This window comes from Scomber japonicus, chromosome 2 (genome assembly GCF_027409825.1).
Source record: "Scomber japonicus isolate fScoJap1 chromosome 2, fScoJap1.pri, whole genome shotgun sequence".
Classification (NCBI taxonomy): Eukaryota; Metazoa; Chordata; class Actinopteri; order Scombriformes; family Scombridae; genus Scomber; species Scomber japonicus.
The window spans coordinates 21,862,183-21,884,593 of record NC_070579.1 but is presented as its reverse complement, the minus strand read 5'-3'; the positions used below and the strand labels follow the sequence as shown (position 1 = coordinate 21,884,593).

At 42.9% G+C, this 22,411-nt stretch overlaps 1 protein-coding gene across 1 annotated transcript in view; it reads left to right on the top strand.

Moving 5' to 3' along the window:
* The first annotated feature begins 2,235 nt into the window (after positions 1–2,235).
* The window catches only part of pcdh7a (protocadherin 7a), a 36,108-nt gene continuing 15,932 nt past the window's right edge, over positions 2,236–22,411 (top strand). Inside the window, exons 1-3 of the mRNA XM_053332127.1 lie at positions 2,236–3,659; positions 5,017–6,193; positions 11,066–11,848. Coding sequence (XP_053188102.1) covers positions 2,236–3,659; positions 5,017–6,193; positions 11,066–11,848 — 3,384 coding nt within the window. The remainder of the gene's footprint in view (positions 3,660–5,016; positions 6,194–11,065; positions 11,849–22,411) is intronic.

Sequence of the window (22,411 nt, the reverse complement as noted above, 5' to 3'; positions counted from 1 at the left end):
AATAACGCCAATCACGCAATTGATTTCGAGGGGGGGCGCACGTGGATCAGACAACAGGGAGCGTGAAGGTGCTTGAGGCGGACGCATGTCGATGCCTCTGGAATGCTAAACACACACACACACACAGACACACACACACAGACACACAGTTCCTCCTGGTGCAGGTGAAAGAGTTACAGACAGAAAAGAGAGTAAGGAGAGAAAGCAATAAAGTCAGAGGTAGGACTTATCTGATGAAGGAAAAAGAGAGAGAGACAGATATATGTGACCTGGTCCTGTAGAGGATGTTGCCTTCAACGACCTGACCGGTCTGGAAATTAGAAATTCAGAGCGGGTTTAACAGAGCAGCAGCGTGGGAGCCCCGGTAGTGTTCAATAACAGCAGACCGATGCTGCATTGCGCTCCTCTACCGAGCAGGTCGGTCCGCCGAGAGACAACATCCTCACTCACAGCAGAGTGTGCATGTTTGTGTGTATGCATGAGATAGAGGATACTGCTGACAAACGGACAACAGAGCATGAGTATTACAAAAAATAAACATAAACATTTAAATTAAATTAAATTAAAAATATCATATCCTAAAGATTTAGTTCTATTGTTTATATACAGGGTATTATATCAATATTTATCTATGTTCCTGTATGTGTGTGTGTGTGTGTGTGTTCTTTTCTTGTCTTTTATTAATTAATGTATATCCCTTACAATACTGGCTGCAGTAGTGGCTAGAGGTAAAAGTACTAAGTGCTGCTATAGTTATGTGTACCACTGAGACGTACAGTAGCTATGTTATGGTTTCCCATTACGCTGTTACAATTACTGTCTCTTTCAGGAAAGAATGAATGAAGCCCTCCACGCTTGCCCCGCCAAAATAGCTGCACCAGCAGAAATATGACTGAGCTCTGCGCTGACTTGTAGCTGTTAAAACCGGATCACTCTCATTTCTTTCCCTCTCTTTGTCCTTTGAATGAATGTGTGAATAAAGATATTTTCCCAGCAGGAGCTGTCAGCAACCGGGACACCAAGCCATTTAATCTTCCTCTATGACAGGAGGGGGTGAGGTCTGTCCCCGGTAACCGACATACACACACGGCGACCCAACACCGCCTCTGCTGCCTCTCCCGTTACAGCTCAGCGATCGAGTTACGCGGCCGGGGAAAATGTTGCAGTAGAGGAGAGAGAGAGAGAGAGAGAGAGAGAGAGAGAGAGAGAGACTGCAGCATCGTTGGAGACTGGCAGCAGCAGCAGTCCCAAGCAGTGCAGGTGAGAAGAAAAAAAGCCAGAGGAGGAGGAGGCGCATGTGGAGGAGAGAGAGAATGCGGGACTCTTGGAAAAAGACGCATCTACACTCGGTCCATCAATGAGAGATTCATCCCGACTGATGTCCATGTCAGGATCTCCTTTTTAACCCGTCAAGGCTCCAAAATTCTATGTTCTGACAAAAAAAATGTAAGAAACTCCCTCTGAAAAGCACTCTTGTCTCCTCATAACTTGCGTGAAGAAATCCGACGGATTGGCACGTTGCTCCACTGCGGGAAAAAGAGGAGAACGCATCTGGATCTTAAGGTAAGAAAAGATCCAGCAGCAGCACCCACAGACTTTTTTCAGATTCATTTTTTTAATCTCTCTTTGGGAATGTGAGTTCATTCTCCTTTGCGTCCGGATAGCCGAGCAGTTTTTTTCTCCTTTTGTGTAACCTAGTGGTGCTGCATTGCAGTTTCGAACTGTGAAAAACGCGAGAAAAGCCGCTGTCCCAAATGTGACTGGAATAAAAAGAACTTACAAATGACATTATGAACTGAAAAGCGTCCTCGTAGGACAACGGGATACTGTACCTCTCCAGTTTACTGGAAAGAAAGGCGTGAGGAAGAGTGAAGTGGATTAATCAAAGGCTGATGAATTAGTTTTTTTTTCTTTTTACGCAGCAAGATGGATTTTTTGATATCTTTGTGGCATGAGCAGCCCAGCAAGACACCGGAGTTATTATAGAAGTTTGTTTTTTTAAGCTGCCGAATATAGGAGGAGAATAAAAGAAAGGAGCCTGCACCGCTTAAGTGAACTATAGTGGGAGTGCAGAAGCTGTTATCCGGACCTCAGGCGGCAGCCCGCAGAGAACGATAGAGAGAAGGTGACAAAGAATAAAGCAAACACCCACGCTGTGAGGAACACAAGACCACAACACACTATAAAAGAAGAGACAAACCGCAGCTCGGAGGTAGACACAGGCGAGAAGAAGCCATGCAGAGGCTTGGTGCAGTGCACTCCTCCGCGGCGCAGGCTCTCAGCCTCGTGGTCTTAGTGCTGCAGCTGCTGACTCAGCTACCGGGTGCCAACTCAGCTCTCCGGTACCGGGTAGCGGAGGAGGGCCCACCTGACGTCAAGATTGGCAATGTGGCCGCTGACCTGGGCCTCACGGCAGGTACAGGCAGCGGTGATGTCACCTTCGCCCTGGAGAGCGGCTCTGAGTTTTTCAAAATAGACAATGTGACAGGTGAGCTGACAACAGGCCCACGGCGTATTGACCGAGAGAAGCTCCCCCAGTGTCAAATGATATTTGATGAAAATGAGTGTTTCTTAGACTTTGAGGTGTCAGTGATTGGACCACTGCAGAGCTGGGTAGATTTGTTTGAAGGCCGTGTGGTCATAACAGACATCAATGACAACACCCCTTCCTTCCCCTCACCTGTCCTCCAACTTTCTGTTGAGGAGAATCGCCCAATTGGCACTCTTTACCTTCTGCCCACAGCAACAGACAGGGATTTTGGACGAAATGGTATCGACCGCTATGAGTTGATCCAAGATGGTGGAGCTGGGTCAAGTTCAACAAGACGCATAGCAGGAGGAAACCCTATTGCTAGAGTGGATGGACTTGGGGACCGGAGGGGTAGAATTGGAGAAAATGGAGGAGCAGCCAGGAGCACTGTGTTTGAACTACAAGTGGCAGATATACCAGATGGTGAAAAACAACCACAACTTATTGTGAAAGGCACATTGGATCGTGAGCAAAAAGACTCATATGAGCTTGTCCTCCGGGTTCGAGATGGAGGGAACCCCCCACGTTCTTCCCAAGCCCTGCTTCGTGTTTCCATCACTGATGTGAATGACAACAGCCCACAGTTCGAAAGGTCAACATATGAGGCAGAAATGGCAGAGAATGCTCCTCCAGGTACACCTGTCCTCCAAGTCAGAGCTTCAGACCGTGACATTGGAGTCAATGGACAAGTGGAGTATGTCTTTGGAGCTGCCACTGAATCTGTGAGGCGACTTCTGCGGCTGGACGAGGCAACTGGATGGCTGAGCGTTCTTCACAGGATTGACAGGGAAGAGGTGGCTCAACTCAGGTTCACTGTAATGGCCAGGGACAGGGGTCAGCCCCCACGCACTGACCGAACCACAGTAGTTTTGGCTGTCCGGGATGAAAATGACAATGTCCCAGTCGTAGAGATCCGAAAGATTGGACGGATCCCAGTACGAGATGGAGCAGCATTAGTACCAGAGAATGTTCTGGTGGACACACCAGTAGCTCTGGTGCAGGTGTCAGATCGAGACCAGGGAGAGAATGGTGCTGTGACATGCACAGTTGTAGGAGATGTCCCATTCACATTGAAGCCAGCAGGTGAAACAGCACTTCCACCCTTACCTGTAGATGAAGCCTTTGACAGGTAAGCCAAAAATATTTTAAACTTTTACAGTAAACTACACAAAATCTCTGGAGTCAGGAACTAATTTCTTATTAATATGTAGTTCCTAAATAATCCTGAATAATGGACTATATGATATACTAAGACACTTGAAAACAGACTGCTTGATGAGTATCTGTAGCAGCATCTAATTATCAGTCCCTGTCGTTTGGGTTGTATGATACACTACTTTTCTCGAGGGAACACAAAAGTGGTCAGGAATGGCAAACTAATCATAAAATAATGATGCATTCCAAATAATAGCTCAGTATGATGATGCAGCACATTACCTGAGGGGAACAAAAACATTAACTAAGTGGAACATAATAAGCAAATAATATTTAATTATTGGATATGTGCCATTTAGCAATTAATTAAAAACTGATAATTTAGAGAATGCCTATATTTATTCAACACTGCTTCATTAACATGACAATTAGCAATCTGTAATGTACTATACAGTCCTTGATATGGAGAACTACACATAAACCAATTTGAGAATAGTTCCTGACTCATTTCTGAGTAACTTCCCAGGTATGTCAATGTATTTTTGCAAAATGTTATGGAATTTAAAACTTAACATAGTTTGTAGACAAACAGTATGTGTGTCTGTTTATCAGGAGTTAGCACTGTTTATTTATTTATTCTGTTCTTGCCAACTAAACATTCAACATGCAGTTGTTGTAAGTCTCACCCACACTGCTGCTCCAGGAAGTGTTTGTACAATTTATATTATCCACAGAGAATACAGAGAAGTGTCGTTTCATGCAGATTTTATTTAATTTGGTTCAAGTGGTGCCACTCATTTACTAAGGCTACAAATGATTACAGGGTCATACAATCTGTAAACTGTGAGCAAAAATATTCATTAAAATCGAGGGTTTAAAATTTTTTGGTAACATCATTGCAGCAATACAGACTGAAAATGTCAGTGCTCTCAAGTCAACTGTAAAGATATTTCCTCAAGCTATTGAACTGGGGGAGTGAGGAAAATAGAAAAGGCGACCTTTAGGTATTGCTGCCACTACCTCCTACACCTTTGCAATGAAGTTAGAATGTGTAGCTGTCCTTAAATAAAGACATGCTGAGTTGAAATAGGAGGTCTTAGGAAAATTGATTTAAAAATATGTTACTGTTTCTCTGCATTTCACTGTAGTCATACAGTAACAAATCAAGTTTGTTAATTTTGGCCAAACATCTGTTAATATTTTACTCAACCAAAACCCTGCTGATTGATTAGTTGGCTAGTCAGCTAAGAGGTGGCAGCACTGCTTGGATACAAACAGTAATGTGTTTTACCCCTACATATGTGAAATTTATTTTTCAATTGATTTCACAGGAACAAGAAAAAATACTTCTTACACACCTCTGCTTTGCTGGACTATGAGGTGACCAAAGAGTACAGTGTTACCATTGTGGCAGTAGATTCTGGAAGCCCCAGTCTATCCAGCAACAGCTCACTGATGGTACGGGTGGTAGACATCAATGACCATGCCCCAACCTTTGCCCAGAGTGTTGTGGAGGTCCACTTTGCTGAGAACAACTCACCTGGTGAAAGGGTTGTCACTGTAGTTGCCACAGATGCAGACAGTGGCAAGAATGCAGAGATTGCATATTCCCTAGACCCTGTTGTTAATGGGCCATTTTACATAGATGCAGATAACGGAGATATCCGTGCAACAGGTGTTCTGGACCGTGAGCAACGAGAGAGGTATGAACTCCGGGTAATTGCCAAAGACAAGGGCACGCCCTCTCTGCAAGGCTCTGCAACTGTTGTTGTTCAGGTGACCGATCGCAATGACAATGCCCCAAAGTTTGTTCAGGAAATCTTTACATTCTACGTCAAAGAGAACTTGCTTGCCAACAGCCCGGTTGGCATGGTCACTGTGACTGATGCTGATGAAGGTGAGAATGCAGAACTTAGTCTGTTTGTAGAGATGAATGGAGTTGATGAGAAGAAGACAGGAGACAAGACAGAGGGAGAAGAAGGAGAGAAGGAGCAAGAAGAGGTGTTTTCCATTGAGAACAATACAGGAACTATCTTCTCCTCTGCATCGTTTGACCGTGAAAGGCTTTCCACCTACACCTTCCGTGTCCGGGCTGTGGATGCAGGGGAGCCACGGAAAACAGCCACTGCCACTGTCTCACTCTTTGTGACGGATGAGAATGACAACGCCCCCTCAATCACCTCTCCAGCCAATGAGTCCTACACCCTTCTTCCACCTGCCAGTAGTGCCCGTACCATAGTCAGAACTGTAACAGCCACAGACTCAGACACTGGCCCTAATGCAGACCTTCGCTATGCTCTGGTGGGGGGAAATCCCTTCAGACTGTTTGAGATTGGCCACACCAATGGAGTGATTACCCTGGCGGAACCGCTGGAGCGGCGCCACAGAGGTCTGCATCGCCTTGTGATCAGGGTCAATGATAGTGGGGTGCCCTCTCTATGTGCCACTGCCCTGGTTCATGTCTTCATCAATGAGAGCTTGGCCAACGCCACCCTAGTGGATGCACAGGTAATCTTTAAAGATATGTTTTAAGGTGATTTCAACACTAGCAACAAAAGTATTTTAAAATTCATGCAACTTGAATACAAGAAATCATGTCCTATTTTAGTGTGTGCAGACCTCTGTTGTTCCACAGAGTTAGTAATGATACCCAATAATGATAGTGATGATACTGTCCTTTGATCCATTCAAATACTGGCCACAGTGGTAACACATTACAATGGAGGAGCATGGTAATAACAACTGATTGTAGCTGTTTAATCTAACTGGTAAGAAGATTATTTTATTGATGGAGTGAGATAAATGTACAGTTTCTACAGTCTGGTGTTGCAATTTTCTGCCCCTTTCGGAGGAAATAATTGTGTCTGTGTTTGTTCCAGATAAAGAACCACATTTCTCTTTTGAAGGCTATTGGCATTGCCAGTTTCATTGTAGTTTTGATCCTACTAGAGTGTGTTCTTTGTCCAGCATGCATTCTTATAATGACTGTGTGGTTAAAATAACTGTTATTACTGAAGTGGTTCTTCTTGGTACATTGAACTCAGAGCTGAGAGCATTACGTTTTGTGTGTGTGTGTGTGCGCGTGTGTTCGTGCGTTTGTGTGAGAGACAGAGACAGAGAGAGAGAGAGAGGGCATTAGGGGTGAGTTTGTGTTAGAGAGGCAGAAAGAGATGGGCCTGTCCCAGTTTTGGCCTTGTATTACAGAGTAGGTTGAAGTATGTTAATTTAAATAGAAGTCGTACTTTAGTAGTGTCTCTTCACTATAGGCCTGAATATTGATGAGGTTTAGGGGCTTTCATTGTTCCATGCAGCACATTCTGAGCTGTATCGGTCAGACTGAGTACAAAGTAACTAAAACTGCACTAAAAAAATCCTCTTCATAGGGGAAAACAACATGAAATACATGTGTCCAAACACATACGCTATTATCTTGTAAAACTGTGTGGGCGCCTGTAACTGAGGACTTCACAGAGAGATTACAGTTGGCTTGAAAGATTAACACTGAGGTGCAGAGGTGGACTAGACTCAAAGACATTACTGGGATACCAGAAATAACTACAACAGCATGAGTTCAAATTTAGCTTATGCTGTGCTGGTGCAAATCTTTTTTTTCTTCTTCTCTCTCCTCATTGTATTAATCAAATGGGCATCCCATTATGCTTTAAAAATGTTCAGTTAAGCTATAACAGGTAACAATTACTAAAACTTCTCTTGTGTAGACAAAGTAATTTGTATTGACTAATAATTAAATCGGCCCGATGGCCTTGTGGTTACAGTGTTTGTTCTGAGACAAACAGCTTGTGGTTTTAACCCCCACTTGGAACTCAGTTTGGGAACGTGCTCTCATATTTTCTTTTAGGAAGAGGTCCTCAACAACTGGTGCAAATGCACCTTTATACAGTAAACCTTATATGTGATATTTTTGTGCTGCTTCCCTGGGTTTTTCAACTTGTGTCAAAGAGAGAATAAAATATAATTAAATACTATATATATACGGTATATGGTTATATAAGGAAAAGTAAGTAAGTAAGTAATTTGTCATTTAGACTATAGATATTCTAGACAGTCGCATAGCAACTAGAATAACAGTGTGCTTTGTGAGCCCTTTGCGTTCTCTGTAGCCATGTTTTGAACGACACCTAAGGCTAAATCCTGTGTTTTAGCACTCTTAGGCTGTGTAATCACAGCCTGACAGTTTTAACTCACCTCATATGTAGACATTTCAGCATCCAAAAATGTTGTGTTTCATGGCACTTTTTTGAAACAAACAACTGAGTATAGAAAGAAAATATGGTATTTGAGCAATAGCCAGCAAGTGGAACTGAATGTAATGCTGTCACTTAAGTGTAGAATGAGTACAAACACAACAATCAAGGGGGTAAGGATTAGAACTGAACACTTGGTAAGCAGTGGAACAATGGTGTTGACAGGTGGAATTAACTGCAATGTGCCTAAATGACCGGGCCCATTGAATCGAACAATAGGGTGTAATATGTCCAAGCTGGTATAAAAGCTGCCTTTGATTACAATATGCATAGTTTAGTTTGATTGTAGGGAGGAACTTGGCAGAGTAATTGAGTAGAAGTCATTGAAGGGAGAATACCTCCATCTCATAATGAAGTCAAACTGAGTGGTGGATAGATGCCAGAAGTAATTAGGGAAGGAAAACGGCTGCTACTGCTGCAGCACCGCGGCAGAAAATTACTCCAGTCTTTTCTATCCAACAGTACTGTGGACCACATGTTGGGTAATTAGCTACAATGTGATGCTGCAGAGTTAGAAGGTAGAGGAAGAAGGAATTTATTCGTCGGATTTCAGACATGGTTGTTATCTGGGAAACTTTATGGTGCTTTGTTCATCAGACGTACACGACACTGTGAATCAGAGTACAGCTTTTAGTCATAATATTTCACATTTTTACATCTTGTGTTGTAAGAATGTTAAAACTTGAGATTTTTGTCTTGAAATGTTGGATTTGTTTTCATGTTTTTGAATACTTACAGTCTGCTTTCTTTAATACAATTAATTGCTAGGAACCACCAAACCAAACCACAGTTCTCTGTTCTTAGATTGTGCTGTAAATGCTTTAAACTACAACTGAGATCAGGTACTTTCTAAGCTTGGGTCAATAATGTGTTCAGGAGAGAACTCCTTGTCTTGGTCACAGGAATCAGCTTCTACAGTGACATGCAGATAACAGAATCCTTAGAGAGTGGAAGAGATATATGGTGGTATTAAGCCCAGTCGGAACAAAGCACATGCAGCAGAATGGAAGATTCCACTGGGAGTTTGGGATGCATCAGAGGGATGCACTCGGAAGAGGTAGAGGAGGCTGCAGCCCTGTATCCTGCTGAACACTTAAATGTCCTGCGTGCCTACACATATATTGTATATACACCTGCACTTGGATGGCTATACATAGCTTGCACTCAGTAGAGTTGACTCACTACCATACACCTTACATTCTGTAATGCTTCTCACCATCTCATATGCACACTCACACAGTTCCAACCACAAATTTGGCTGTTAAACTGTCAGATGTGGCAGTGCATTGCTATTTTCTCTTGTCTTTTGCACACACAATACAGCAGACAGTTCACAGATGTGCTATGCCAGAGAGATGCCCTGCAGAATGAGAATGGAAAGAAATACTGCAGGCAAAAGAAGAACAATGGGGCTGAGGAGAGAGCGGAGCCTGGTGGAGAGGCCTTCTGCAGTGGAGGCAGAATAATGGAATAGAACCAACACAACTTGCTCAAAAACAATGAAACTTAACCCAGAGAAAGACGGTGATGAAACAATGAAATATAACACAGTCCCATTCTTAGCTTGGGGGTTGCAAGGAGTGAGAGTGAATATATATGAGTAAGCCTAATATGACTTGGATAACGCAATAAGCAAATTACATAGTGCAGTTGTGTGAGCAGCACTCACTGCAGCATTACTAATACTGCAGGTTATACTTATTTTATTTGATTATTCCAAACCACACAGGCTCAAATCTTTCTTCTCTCTCTTGCTGTCACCCACTGTCTGTCTTCCATTTATTCCTGCATCCCTTATTACCAACCATCCATAATGCAGCAGGGATTACATGAGTATATAATTTCCAGCCTTGACAGGCCAAAGGGATTGTCGTGTGAGGTCTGAGATGAGGTGTCAGGGCTGCAAAATGAGTTGTCTCACTAATGGACAGCTTACAGTCTGTGTGGACTTGTATAGGTGAATGCATACATCAGAATGTCTGTGTATTTCTGCATTTGTGTTGTCTCTCCTAATGATTTTCCCAACATAGTTGCTATGTATTGATTAGGTATATTCAGATTCATGACCCTGTCCCATATTACGAGCATGGCTGTACAGACCAGAACTCCACAGCCTCATTGTCTCCTGCCGAGTCAGGCTCATAACCAGTAATGGCCGTGTTGTGATTCAGCATAACCCACTTTCTTGTAATGATCCTTTTATTAGTGTACAAGCTTAGAGCATGTGTGTGTGTGTGTGTGTGTGTGTGTGTGTGTGTGTGTATATGCACTCATCCCTGTGTATGTGTTTATAATGGAAGACCATGGTTGTCTGGTTGTCTCTCTAAGACCTTCAGTATTTTATAAGTGTAATATATATTGATCTCAGTGAATTAGTATTTCCTTGCAACAAAAATGTAATGTGCGTAACAGAACAAAAATCTCCCGACCCTGAAGAAACAAAAGGAAAATTGTTCTAAATATTATTTCATGAAGCACACATATTTACAGTAGCCTTCTATCTGACTAACCATTCAATTCTTACTGCCAAAAAATGGTGATAGCAAATCCTTAACAATTCCACGCCTACACTGTCATTTACAATAGGGACATTGTTCATTGATGAGACAGTAGATGTGTTTGTGTATGGGATACAGTCATTGCATCTCTCTTGCCTTAATTTGCACATTTATTGACAGTTTCTCCTACTTTCCCTCATTTTACTGTCTGACCTCAAAGTTTTCTTTTATTTTTTTAATCAGCTTTAAGCAGCATAATCTTAGGCATTTCCTGTACCAGATTACAGACACAACTTGAAATGCTGCAACTGTGAAGCAACAGCAATTATATATTTAGTGACACTCTGTGTGTCTGGGAATAATGGAACATCCACCCCCACCCCCCCACCCACACACACACACACACACACACACACCATCCCATTAAAACACAGTGATGAGTTTAATTAAGTTGAAGATGCTGTTTGATGTTTCTCCTTGGCTCATACCCAATGTGTCATCTTTCACAGTCGCTATTTTACACTTTTTTTTCTCATTGATGGTTTGTCTCTTTTTTGTGCCTTTTCTTCTTGTTTTCGTCTTTCTCACTCTCCTGTTCTTTCTTTCTATAACCCTAGGTGGCCCGAAGCCTGATGGCCCCACTATCCCTGGACATTGCAGGAGACCCAGACAGTGAGCGTGCATTAGGGAAACAACGCCTCAGTGTAGCTATTGGTGTCTTAGCTGGAGCCGCAGCGGTTATCCTGGTGATCCTCCTTGTAGTCACAGCTCGGCAGTGTGGAGCTCAAGGCAAGAATGGCTATGAGGCTGGTAAGAAGGAGCCAGAGGAGGATTTCTTCAGTCCTCCAGGGGCTCAACCACAGGCAGGCCGTGGCGGGGGATCAGACCGTGGACGCAAACCTCGGCGGGACAAACGCAACGGAAGTGGCGGCAGTGCTGCAGCAGGTGGAGGAAAGTCAGACAGATCACTGTACAGCGGCATTGTCACAGTTAACGGTCTGCGACGCCATGCCAATGACGACGATGACGAGGATATTAGTAGTGCTAGTGACCGCCTGGCAGCCCGCTACTGCGCTGTGGACGGTGACCCCAGCAGCCCACGGATGGGTGGTGGCAGAAGGCACCAGTCAAGCCCAGATCTGGCCAGGCACTACAAATCCAGCTCACCTCTCCCTGCAGTGAATCTACAGCCCCATTCCCCTCCAGCTGAGGGAAAGAAGCATCAGGCAGTCCAGGAGCTACCTCCCTCAAACACCTTTGTGGGCAGTGGAGGTTGTGTGGGGAGTGCTGGCTCCAGCAGCAGCAGTAGTGGGGGCAGTGGCAATGCTGATGCCATGTCCCTGGGATCTGACCAGTGCTCAGAGTATGGCTGCCAGACGGGAAACAAGTACAGCAAACAGGTAGGAGTTCTGGGAAGGGACTGGGATGACATAGTAGGTTTGAGTCTGTTCTCTCTATATTCAAAACGATCTAAAAGATTAGTCAGCTACATTAAGTCAGATCTTTCTAACTCTCTGTCTCGCTCTTTGTCCGCTCTCTTGCTCCTGATCTGTTTCCTCCTACTCCCTGGCTTCATGTCTTCTTATTCACGCATCCGCTGACATCCTGTACCGCACACCCCGTCGCTAACGTCTAAACACCATTTTATCTCCACAAAATAGCTGTCAGCGTGTGCGCACACATGCACACGCGCTTATGTGTCTGTGTCAGCTTCCTAAGCCTGTGAACTGTGTGACGGTACCCTGCTGTCAGAGTGTGTGTGCACTCTGTGTCAAACATCAGCCCTCTGTTTAGCAAGATCTAATGCAGAGAATATGAGTCAACCCCCTACTGTAGCCGAACAATATGCAAATGTGCACTTGTGTATGCATGCATGAATGCGTGCGTGTGACCATGTATATGAACCCCTGAGGAGTTCAGTTGGAGTAAGGGCACAGAGGGAGTGGGCGAAGAGTTGCTTCCAACAGGGTAATTGGTCATTTTGTGTTTCTGTTTCCCTTGTCAAGCTGTTATCTTTCTTCCATTTAGCATATACTGTACGTTTATTCCGTAAACAATATCAGTTGCATCGATAATGGATGTGCCAGCTTTGGTGTTTGCTTAGGAAGCTGCAGTTAAAAGCTGAAGTCCTGCTGACAAATAAATACTGCATAGAGACGGTCAGTCACCTCTCTGCCCACACACAAAGTAACTCACATACAGGCACCATCTATCATTGTAGACACACTGACACAGCAGGGTCTCCCAAGTCCATGAGGAGTGCTCCCAAGAGTGATATTTGAGTGACAGCTAAACCTTCTTAAAGGGGCGGTGTCTCATTTCCTTGATGGACAGCTCCACATTTATCCTCGCAGTAGTGAAAAAGTGCTGATGTGGTCATTAAAAGGGAAGGAGAGGAGCTTCTTGGGCTAATCAATTCATACATGGGCTCACTGATCCTGCTGAACACACACGCAGGAACACGCACGCATACTCACATACACTCCAGAGGTTAATCCATTACAGAGTCAATCCCCTTAATCTGCCGTTCCCAGAGAAAAGAAAATGCTTACTGGAAGAGTTTGGTGTCCATGCTTACGTGCACTCCAAACATGCCAGCACACATACAGAGACAACCATAAAACTGACAGCGTAATGAATTATTGATCGTATGGGGTAATTAACTCCACCACTGTGGAGAAGCGTGCCCCCTTCCCCTCTCTAGCCCACCCCGAAAATATGCAACAGCCAGTGGTTTTGTGTGTGTGTGTGTGTGTGTGTGTGTGTGTGTGTGTGTGTGTGTTTGTGTCTAAGACTTTGGTTGTGCGTGACTGAGTTCACGTCAGAATTTTTTAACACAAACAGTTTAGCGACATGAGCAGGTTTGTGTCAGTGGGTGTCTGTCACTTGCTTTAGGGACCGCTTATTTCATGAAGCCATATGCATTTTATACGTGAATGCAAATGAGAGATAGGCTCAGGGAGTAATAGGTGGCAAGTTTGTGCCAAATGTAGGAACTGGGACGCTGACAGACTTTGGAATAACATTAGATCAGGTTAGGAGGGAAAGAAGATGGAGTAAACGAGATGGGGGAAGGAACTTTGAATTTCAAAGCTACTTTACTGGGTCAGTGAAAACTCTAAAAACTGTTCATCTGAAGTCAGCACATCATCAGGCTCACTAGGGTGCTCCAAATCGGAAGGGAAAAAAAACCAATGAAAAAAGGCAAGTAATAAAAAATGGGCATCATGGATGAAGAGCAAGATTGCATCAGAGAGGCAACAGGATGATAAAACAGCTCAGTCAACGCGGTCGGTTCATTTTGAATCTAAATTGTTCACTGAAGAGAGGGGAAGAAGGTGGAAGAGAAAAGATATTCCATTTCAATGGACATGAATAAATACAGAAATGAACAGTAGAGGAGGGGAAAGAAAGTAAAAGTCTGATATAGGGGATGTATAGTCAAGAGAACAGGTACAGGATTGAGAGATAGAGGTTAGCTGAAGGAGAGTATGTGCAAGAGAGAGGGGTAGTGATAAAGAAAATGCAGCGTGAGCTTATAAAAAGAAGGTGAAGTAAATGTGTTGGGCACGGCCGATAAGAGTGTGTCTGAGTTAGAGGGAGAGAATGGAAAAGTTGAAGACAGAAAGTGTGGTCTGTGTGTTGATTAGGACAGAGTACCATCTGTAATTTTTCAGTACTACTGCCAATGTGATAGCCTACCAATCTAAGTGTCAGAACAGGTACCAAAAACTTTTTTCCATTCCTTGAGGGGTATAAATATTTTTTCCCTACAACACCCTCTTAGTTTCATTTAGCAAAAGAGGCTTAAGTTCTGAAATATAACATTTTATCTAAAGCTAACATAACAATTGAACAAAATGTTAATAAATCTAGCTAAATTATGTTTAAATCAGTCAATGTAATGATAAGAGAATGAGTGAACAGGATAACAAATCTGACCAGACATGCAATGAACATTTTCAGTACAGACACATTTTGGTTAGTACCAAAGTAAAAAGTATTGAGGTTTGATACCCAGCTCTGATATTGATGGAAAAGTGTAAAAGAGAGGATCGGAATATATGCTCAAAAGTAGGGATGGGGATAGGGAGTGAGCGAATGAGAGAGAGAGATAGGCTGAGAGAGAGAGGAAGAGGTCTGGTTTGGGTGGCAGCCAGAGAGTGAGAGTGGACTGCTGAGATGTGGGTCATCAGGATACCCGTTGGCATCAGGACACATTAATGATCACAGCAGTCACATGGCACTGCAGTCAATATGGGCAAATCGGCCTCCTTCTACCCTCTAACTGCTACCAACCATTCCCACTCCCACACGCACGAATGCACAACTCACACTCCAATAGAAAAACTATTTTTCCTGTCTGCTGTCCTCAATCGACTAAAAACAAATGTAATGGGGGGGGGGGGGGGGGGGGGTGTTTAAACTCAGTGTTCATGTGTTATCTTTGGTTGGTATGTTTTGTTATTCTTGTCATGGCAGTGCGTAAGTCATCTTCTTCTTTCTTTTTATCTTTCCTTTTAATTCTCACCCTGAATCTAAAACACCCCACTACTGCTACCTACCTACACTGACCTCTGAGAATGAGTCGACTCAGCATTTTCTCTAGTGCGACTTCTTCTTTTACTGTAGTGAGCACTTTCTCTCTTTGGACCCAGCGTGTGTGGGGGCGGGTGATACTGCGGTGCCACAAAGGCTGAATCGAACCAGATACACACTCACTTACACACACACACACGCACACTTTCAGAGTCTAATCAATGCCCCCGTTAACAAGGCCAAGACTGCAGTGGAAACAGGTGGGTTGACAGCGCAGCTTTTTGCGCATTGCACTCTTCTACAAAGAACGGTGAAGGTCAGCTCTGGGCTCTGACGACGCGGGGCGCCACACTGTTTTGACACAGCAAGGACAGACTATGGAGATGAGTTTGTGGTGAATTGGACTCATCCGGCCAGTCTTGTTCGTCTAATTGGACTGTACGGATGGACGTGGGCGAAGCGATTATGTCTACTGGATTATAAAATTGAAAAGCAGCTTTTCATTTCAACAAAATCCCTCCAGGATTAAATATGATGAGCGTCTGTCATAGACTCACACTCACCCCTCCACACACTCCAGCACACCACATGAACACATCCACACATACGCCTCCTCTGATAACATGCAGCATGCATTAGGGGTCATAGGGGTAAAGGTGTTGTCGACCAGAAACTAACAGAAACACACATCCCCCTCCCTCTCCCTCTTTCTGTTACACGGACACACCGTAACCGACCTGTGACCCCTGTCATGATGATACCAACACACCGATGTATTTATTAAAGCCACGGCAAGTTCAGGCCGTGCCGCCGACCATATGCTCATGGGGTGAGTAGGTGGGGAGGTGGGGTGGTGGGGTTAAGCGAGAGGTGAGAAGGACGAGGTAACCAAAGCGGGCAGCACCCAACGAGCCAGACTGAAAACTGATCTACTGACCTGCAGACAAAGAGTGAGGGGAGGGGACAGGCAGGAGGTGAGAGTCAGCGGGAATATGAGCCATAGAGAAAGACGTGGGATGATGAGAGGAGTCAAAGAAAGGTTCGAACATTACAGAAAAAAAGGAGACAGATGTGTGTTTGTGTTAGATGCCCTGCTGTGGAGGTGGAACAAATGCTTACCCTGTACATATTGATTTTGCACTTGACCACATTACAACTGAATGCTGAGATTAAAGGTGCTTTCACCCCTGCTGTTCAGTTCCATTGGTCTAGACAAAGAAAAAACATGATAAACACCTCCCATTTCATGTTCACACTGACTTTTTTACAAAAAATTGTAAACATAAAACCACATTGACTAATAGTTCATTGCTTATTGTAGAGTTTCAGTGGCCTGCCATCCTACAGTGGGATGTGGACCTACTGGAGAAAAACAAAACTAAATGAGTGACTAACCACAAGTTTTGCTACATTTCACTGCAACTTGATGGCCACATAAGACCCCCAAAGTAATATTTGATTATGACCATCTGTAGTTAAGTGAGCAAGTGGACCTCATCTGTCAAAAAGTATTAAGGTTTACTAAATTTTTAATGAAGAGAAAAACATCCCCACACTCACTTGTCAGTGTGTTTACATAATGTGTAAAACATTGATAGTTTGACATTTCCCATGATCAACAGACAAATACTGTTGTAATTTGTTTAATTCTTATTGATGTCACATATCCACTGTCAGAGAATCCTGTGGTTGGCCCCTTTTGCATTTACATCACAAATTTACCATGCCAGAGCTCACTTTGAAGCAGGGTGGTGATGCGTCTTGGGTGATCCGATCACAAGTGGACAGTTCTAAGGCTGTATTCAGACTAAAACAGGCTTTACGGTGCACCTCCACAGGGTTGTGCAGCGGTGTGGGGTGGGAGCATGTTTATTCATAATGCTGTGAAACACTCAGTAAGTAACAATTCCTTTAGCCACTGTGCTCTCTCTATCTCTCTCTCTCTCTTTCTCTCTCTCTCTCTCTCTTTCTCTCTCTCTCTCTCTCTCTCTCTCTCTCTCTCTCTCTCTCTCTCTCTCTCTCTCTCTCTCTCTCTCTCTCCCTCTCTCTCTCCCTCTCTTACTCTCTCCCTCTGTTTGCACAGCAGTGGTGTGACTGAATTTATCAGGTAAAGAAACTGGCGGAGAACTGCTGCTGTGCTGCTCTCACCATGTGTCATCTAAGTCCAAATGTCCTCACTGGAAAATGATGATGAGACCACAAAAGGGGCATCAGCTCAATCTTTCTTCTTTAAATGTTTTGAGTTAAGATCAGAGTGAAAATGAGTGTAGGGAAAGGCAAAGGGACACATATTGAGGTAAAGGGTGAAGGAGTCATAGACTAAAAGTCAGTGGAAGATCTTCATAAATATATTAAATCAAGGATGTGTGTGTTTGTTCCGTGTGTGCATTCAGGACATCAGGACAAAGACAAAAAGACAAATCAAGGAGGAAATCATACGGAGTGAGATTGCAGGAGACAGAGGGAGAGAAATTGTCGGTTTCCTCACACATCAAGGTCACATAGAGCTGGAATGTGATTGGAAGTCCCCGGTCTGTCTTGGCTGTTTACCACACGAGATAATACAGACAAGCTGTTCAGCTGATAATGTTACTCTGTTAACAACTCCTCCCTTTAGCCTTTGTTTCAAGCTTTCTGTGAAATGGCAGGAATGTGGGAATGTCATTCCCACAAACACACACACGCACATGCACACACACACAGACAAGCTGAGGCAGGGGCAAACACAGTCGACACCATCAGACATGTGATTTTAACACACACAGACGTGCCCACTGAAACACGCTCTTATGTGTACATAATAGCACATAATTACATACCCTCCCACATCCTTATGCATATACACTTTTCACCGTGAGCAGACGAACTCTGATAAAAATGTGATGACACAAGAACGGGGAGAAAAGTTTTCTGGCTCTTACATCAGTTTCTTCTTCCATTCCCTCTGGATGGAATCACAAGCACAAGCCCGGGCACACTCTGTCTCCTAGAATCACACATATCCGTAGAGGCTTACAAACACACACTCTTTTAACTCCCTGACACACGCATGCACACTCGAGCACACACAAAGACCTACATAGCAAGCCCCTTGCTGAGATGCTTCCTTTTATTTGCTTCTTCAAGACTCTGCTCTGTATTGTACAGCTCTGCATTCAGCTCATCTGCCTTCCAGCATTACCTTAATGGCTGTCTGTGGGTTGAGCAATTTTACCCAATATTGCTAAACAAAAGCTCTCTTCCTCACACTAGACAGGGATTCTAGACGGCTTAGTAGCCCTGTGACTGGTTTTATCCACCTACACAAAAGAATCTTTAGTGCATTAAGTGGTATTGAGTTGGTTTGAATTCAATTGACTTGAATGGAATTTTGAATTTAACTGAATTGGACTAAGCCCAACTCGGTTAAATTGAATAATTCAAGTGGTATGGAATCAAGTTGGACTGAGTCAACTCAAACTGAATCAAATTTAGGTAAAGTAAACTGAAGTGACTGAAATTTGTTTACCTTGCCAACCACACTGTCATAACATTTTCAGCTTCTTTTTGTTAGACAACTCTATGAAATTATTTATGAAAAGTCTGCTTGAACATTGAGTTTTATAACAGTCATCTTAGTGATGTAAGCCTGTACATTGAAGCTTATAGCTGTAAATTCTGTTGCAGAAGGTTTGTATATTCAAGTCTGTGCTTGCAGGATTTTAAGTTTGAACAGTCTTCTGTATTTTTGTGTATTTTTCTGCTCTGTAACTTCAAGCTTAATCTTACAAGCTGTGTGGTAAAATAATTACAGTTTTTCTGTCCACTTCTAAAGGATTCAGCATGGTTGAAAATACATAATGCTTTTTTTTCTTTTCTTTTTTCTTTTTTTCTTCTCTTGGGCTTCCATGGTTTTTGTGTTTTTACCTGGTGTTACACACCAAAAGTGATGTTTGTAGTTGTATGAAGAATCAAAAAAAACGAAAAGAAAAGAAAAGCGCTTGAGGGATAAATCCTGCCTGACCTCACACCTTTGCCCTCAGTCAATCGATGCGTAAAGTATGTGTGATTCTCTGCTTCGGGAGGTTAAATGCACAAACTTACAAAACTAAGATGACAAGAATAAAAATCTATTTCCAAGCACAACAGAATGAATGACTATTCCATATAATGCACATTCTGTTTCTGCAGTACTCTGTAACTCATCCAATAAATGTGTGTCGTCTTTCCAACCCTTCATCCCCAATCCATCCCCAATGTCTGTCTGTCTACACCCCCCCACACACACACCCTCCTCCGTCTGTCTTCCCTCTGATTGATCTCTCTGTTCTCCCTAAGTGGTTTCATCTCTTTTCATCACTCTCCATCTCCAGCTTTTCAAAACATGTTTTTAATGGTTCCAAAGTTTTTTTTTAATAACACTTAATAGTTTCTTTAAATTTTGCAAATGGCCCTTAACAACCCTCTCCATTTCCCTCTCCCCCTCCTTCTTCTGTTTTTAGACTGCCGTTAAAGTCAGCTTTAATCTTTGCTTTTCATTTTTCTGATTGGATAAAATTAAGCGTGCTACCAAGGAACAAGCCTAAGGTGTGAATAACTGTACTGTGCAATATGGTTTATGCATTTATGCTACTGGCATATCAGAACACATTTCTCATCGGATATCAGCTTATTAGATCTTGTGTGAGTGCGAAAGACTGGCCCTGGTAGCGCTGTAGTCCAAAGCCAATGTTTTTGCCCCAGGCTAAGTGTAGCCATCTGTTTTAGAATTGTTGGTGGAAGATAGATAAATCAGAAGATCAAGATGGAGATAGAGGATGAGAAAGGGGGAGAGGAAGAGAAAAGGAAATGTTGCTCAGTACCCTTGTCTTAAGAAGGGAAAAGAGTGGGTGGTGGTGAGGGGGAAAGGGTTAGGGTAGGGTAGATGTGAAGCTACAAAACAAGAATGCGTTCTAAGGTACCGCCTAGGGGTGAGAAGCTGATGGAGAGAGTGTAGAGAAGGAGGAGATGGACTGAAAAAGATATAAATGAGGTATGTGGGTCTAGGGTTAGAAGAAGACAGGAGAGGAGGGGAGGGAGCTCTACTCCATGAGTAAAGCTAGTTCAGACTCTTCAGGCTATTTTGGTGTGTGTGTGTGTGTGTGTGTGTGTGTGTGTGTGTGTGTGTGTGTGTGTGTGTGTGTGTGTGTGTGTTTGTGTGAGGTGGGAGCTTTCTACCTGCCCTATTGAAGTTACATAAATCTGAGTGGGCAGGTCTCTGCCTGCAGCGATGCTTCATATTATACCACTGACCCAAGCCTCTCTCATTTTATGTGTGCATGTTTGTATGCATGTACACATTTGAGTTTATGATTCTTGTTCAACCCCACTTCCCTGTTGATGTCAGAAAATAGACCAGATAAGTGACGCCCGCTTATACAGTAAAACCTGCACATACTCACACACACAGACTGATACAGCTGATCTACAAGAACTAGCCGGTCAAGCCAGTGGCGAGAAATCCCCCCGGTGCTTTCAAATAGATGCATTAAAATAGTTTGACCTGTTTGACACATTCATACTCTATCACACTTCATAATCACACACTCACACCGCACCATTTTAACTCTCACCCATGGATATTACAAATGAATTACATCAACTACTACCATCGTCCATAATGTGTGAGACAACATATTTTAATTGTCTACATGCAGGCACTCTGCATTCTGAATCAATGGTTTGGGCCTCATACAGCACAGTAATTGCACAGTAAAGATGGTTCTCAATGGTTTCACACGGCACAGGTCAGATATGCATTATTTAGGAGATTCTGTTCTCCTGTTTCAGAAGTACAGAGATATTACGAAGTTGACAACTAACAGTACTTGAAATGGAAATGAAACCAACAAACAAAGAAACACACTCTTATTGAACATTACTCAGATCCACAGACTTACACACAAACTTAAAGACAAGCACACTAAAATATTGCAATCAAAGTCATGCAAATCTATCTGCCAATTAGGGCCGCAAACAGATTTCCATGGGGATGAAATGGGCAACCTCTTATTGGCTGGATAAAAGAATACTCACATCTGAGCCGACAGCCTGAGATGGTCTGGAAAAAATACACATCCCTGTGCGCATGCATAGATGAACATGCACAGGCGTACACAGTGTAAGTGGGGATCACAAACAAATTATGCATGATTGTGGGAGTCACACACAGTATCAGCGGTAAGATGAGAAGCAGGGATAGAGTGTGTTGACACAGATATGGTGTATTGTCAGACGCAGGCGCACACATACTCATTGACCGGTCAGTCCCTTTTAAAAGCGTGAATAAAGCTTTGGTCGTGGTGTCGTGTTAACATGAAAGCTTTCACGGCTGTTAAAAAGAGTAGGCTTTGATTAGAATTTGATGTGCAAGAGTGTTTCTTAATGCCGGCCTTTGCTGACGACAGCCCTTTTAAATCCAGCAGAGCCTTTGCAGGGAGCCTTCCATCAAAAATATGTTGAATCAATGGTTTCACCTCAACATGCTCACTATGGGTTTTTCTTTTTTTCCCTGTTTTTTTTTTCTGAATTTTCTAAAAGGCAGATGTCAAGTGTGCTCACCATGCTTGGCCACATTTTCAGTAGATCTCAACCACAAAGCAGCAGCAGCAGCAGCAAGTGAAGTTTCAAGTGTGATCAAACGTTGAATTTAAAATTACTGACTAAACTACTAATTGAATATCAAAGAACCTGGTGTTTTTTTCATGTGTATGTTGAGTCGCTGCTGCAGGAAAATGGCACTGCGTGACTTTTACAAAGTGATGTTACTCTCATATGATCATTATGAATGGTTTAATAATTCATTCCCTACTCCCTTATGGGGCTTTATGTAGAATGTGAGTCTGAGATCGAGATTGTTAGGAAACTAATTTATACACATTACATCTTCTCTTTGTGCAGAAATTAGATGGTACACTTGCATCTACAAAGGTCTTGATTCAAAGTTTGAGCTTTTTAGTATATGGTGAAGTCATACAAGCACATATACATATACATATAATATAACACATAAGTTGGTTTGTAGATCTTTTAAGTTTTTTTGATAAAGTAAAATATTGGTCCTCAATAGATGGGAAAAACACTTCTTATTATGATAATGTCCCATTAAAAGTAATTTGATTATCTCACTAATACCTAGTCTCATAGCTTTGTCCATTAAAAACAACATTTTGGACGTACAGGTTTTCACAGCAGAGTAACAAGAGCAGTGTTTGTTTCTAAAGTGGTTAGTTGAGTAATCAATTAGTTGGTCAACACAGACTGTATTGTTTTACGTAATTTTTTAAATAAAAATGTCCAAAAAGCTCTAGCTTTGTCAGCATCTCAAACGTAAAGATTTTCTATTTTTCATAGTCTTCTATGTAAATAAACTGACTGTCTGACTGAGCTGTTGGTCAGATAATACA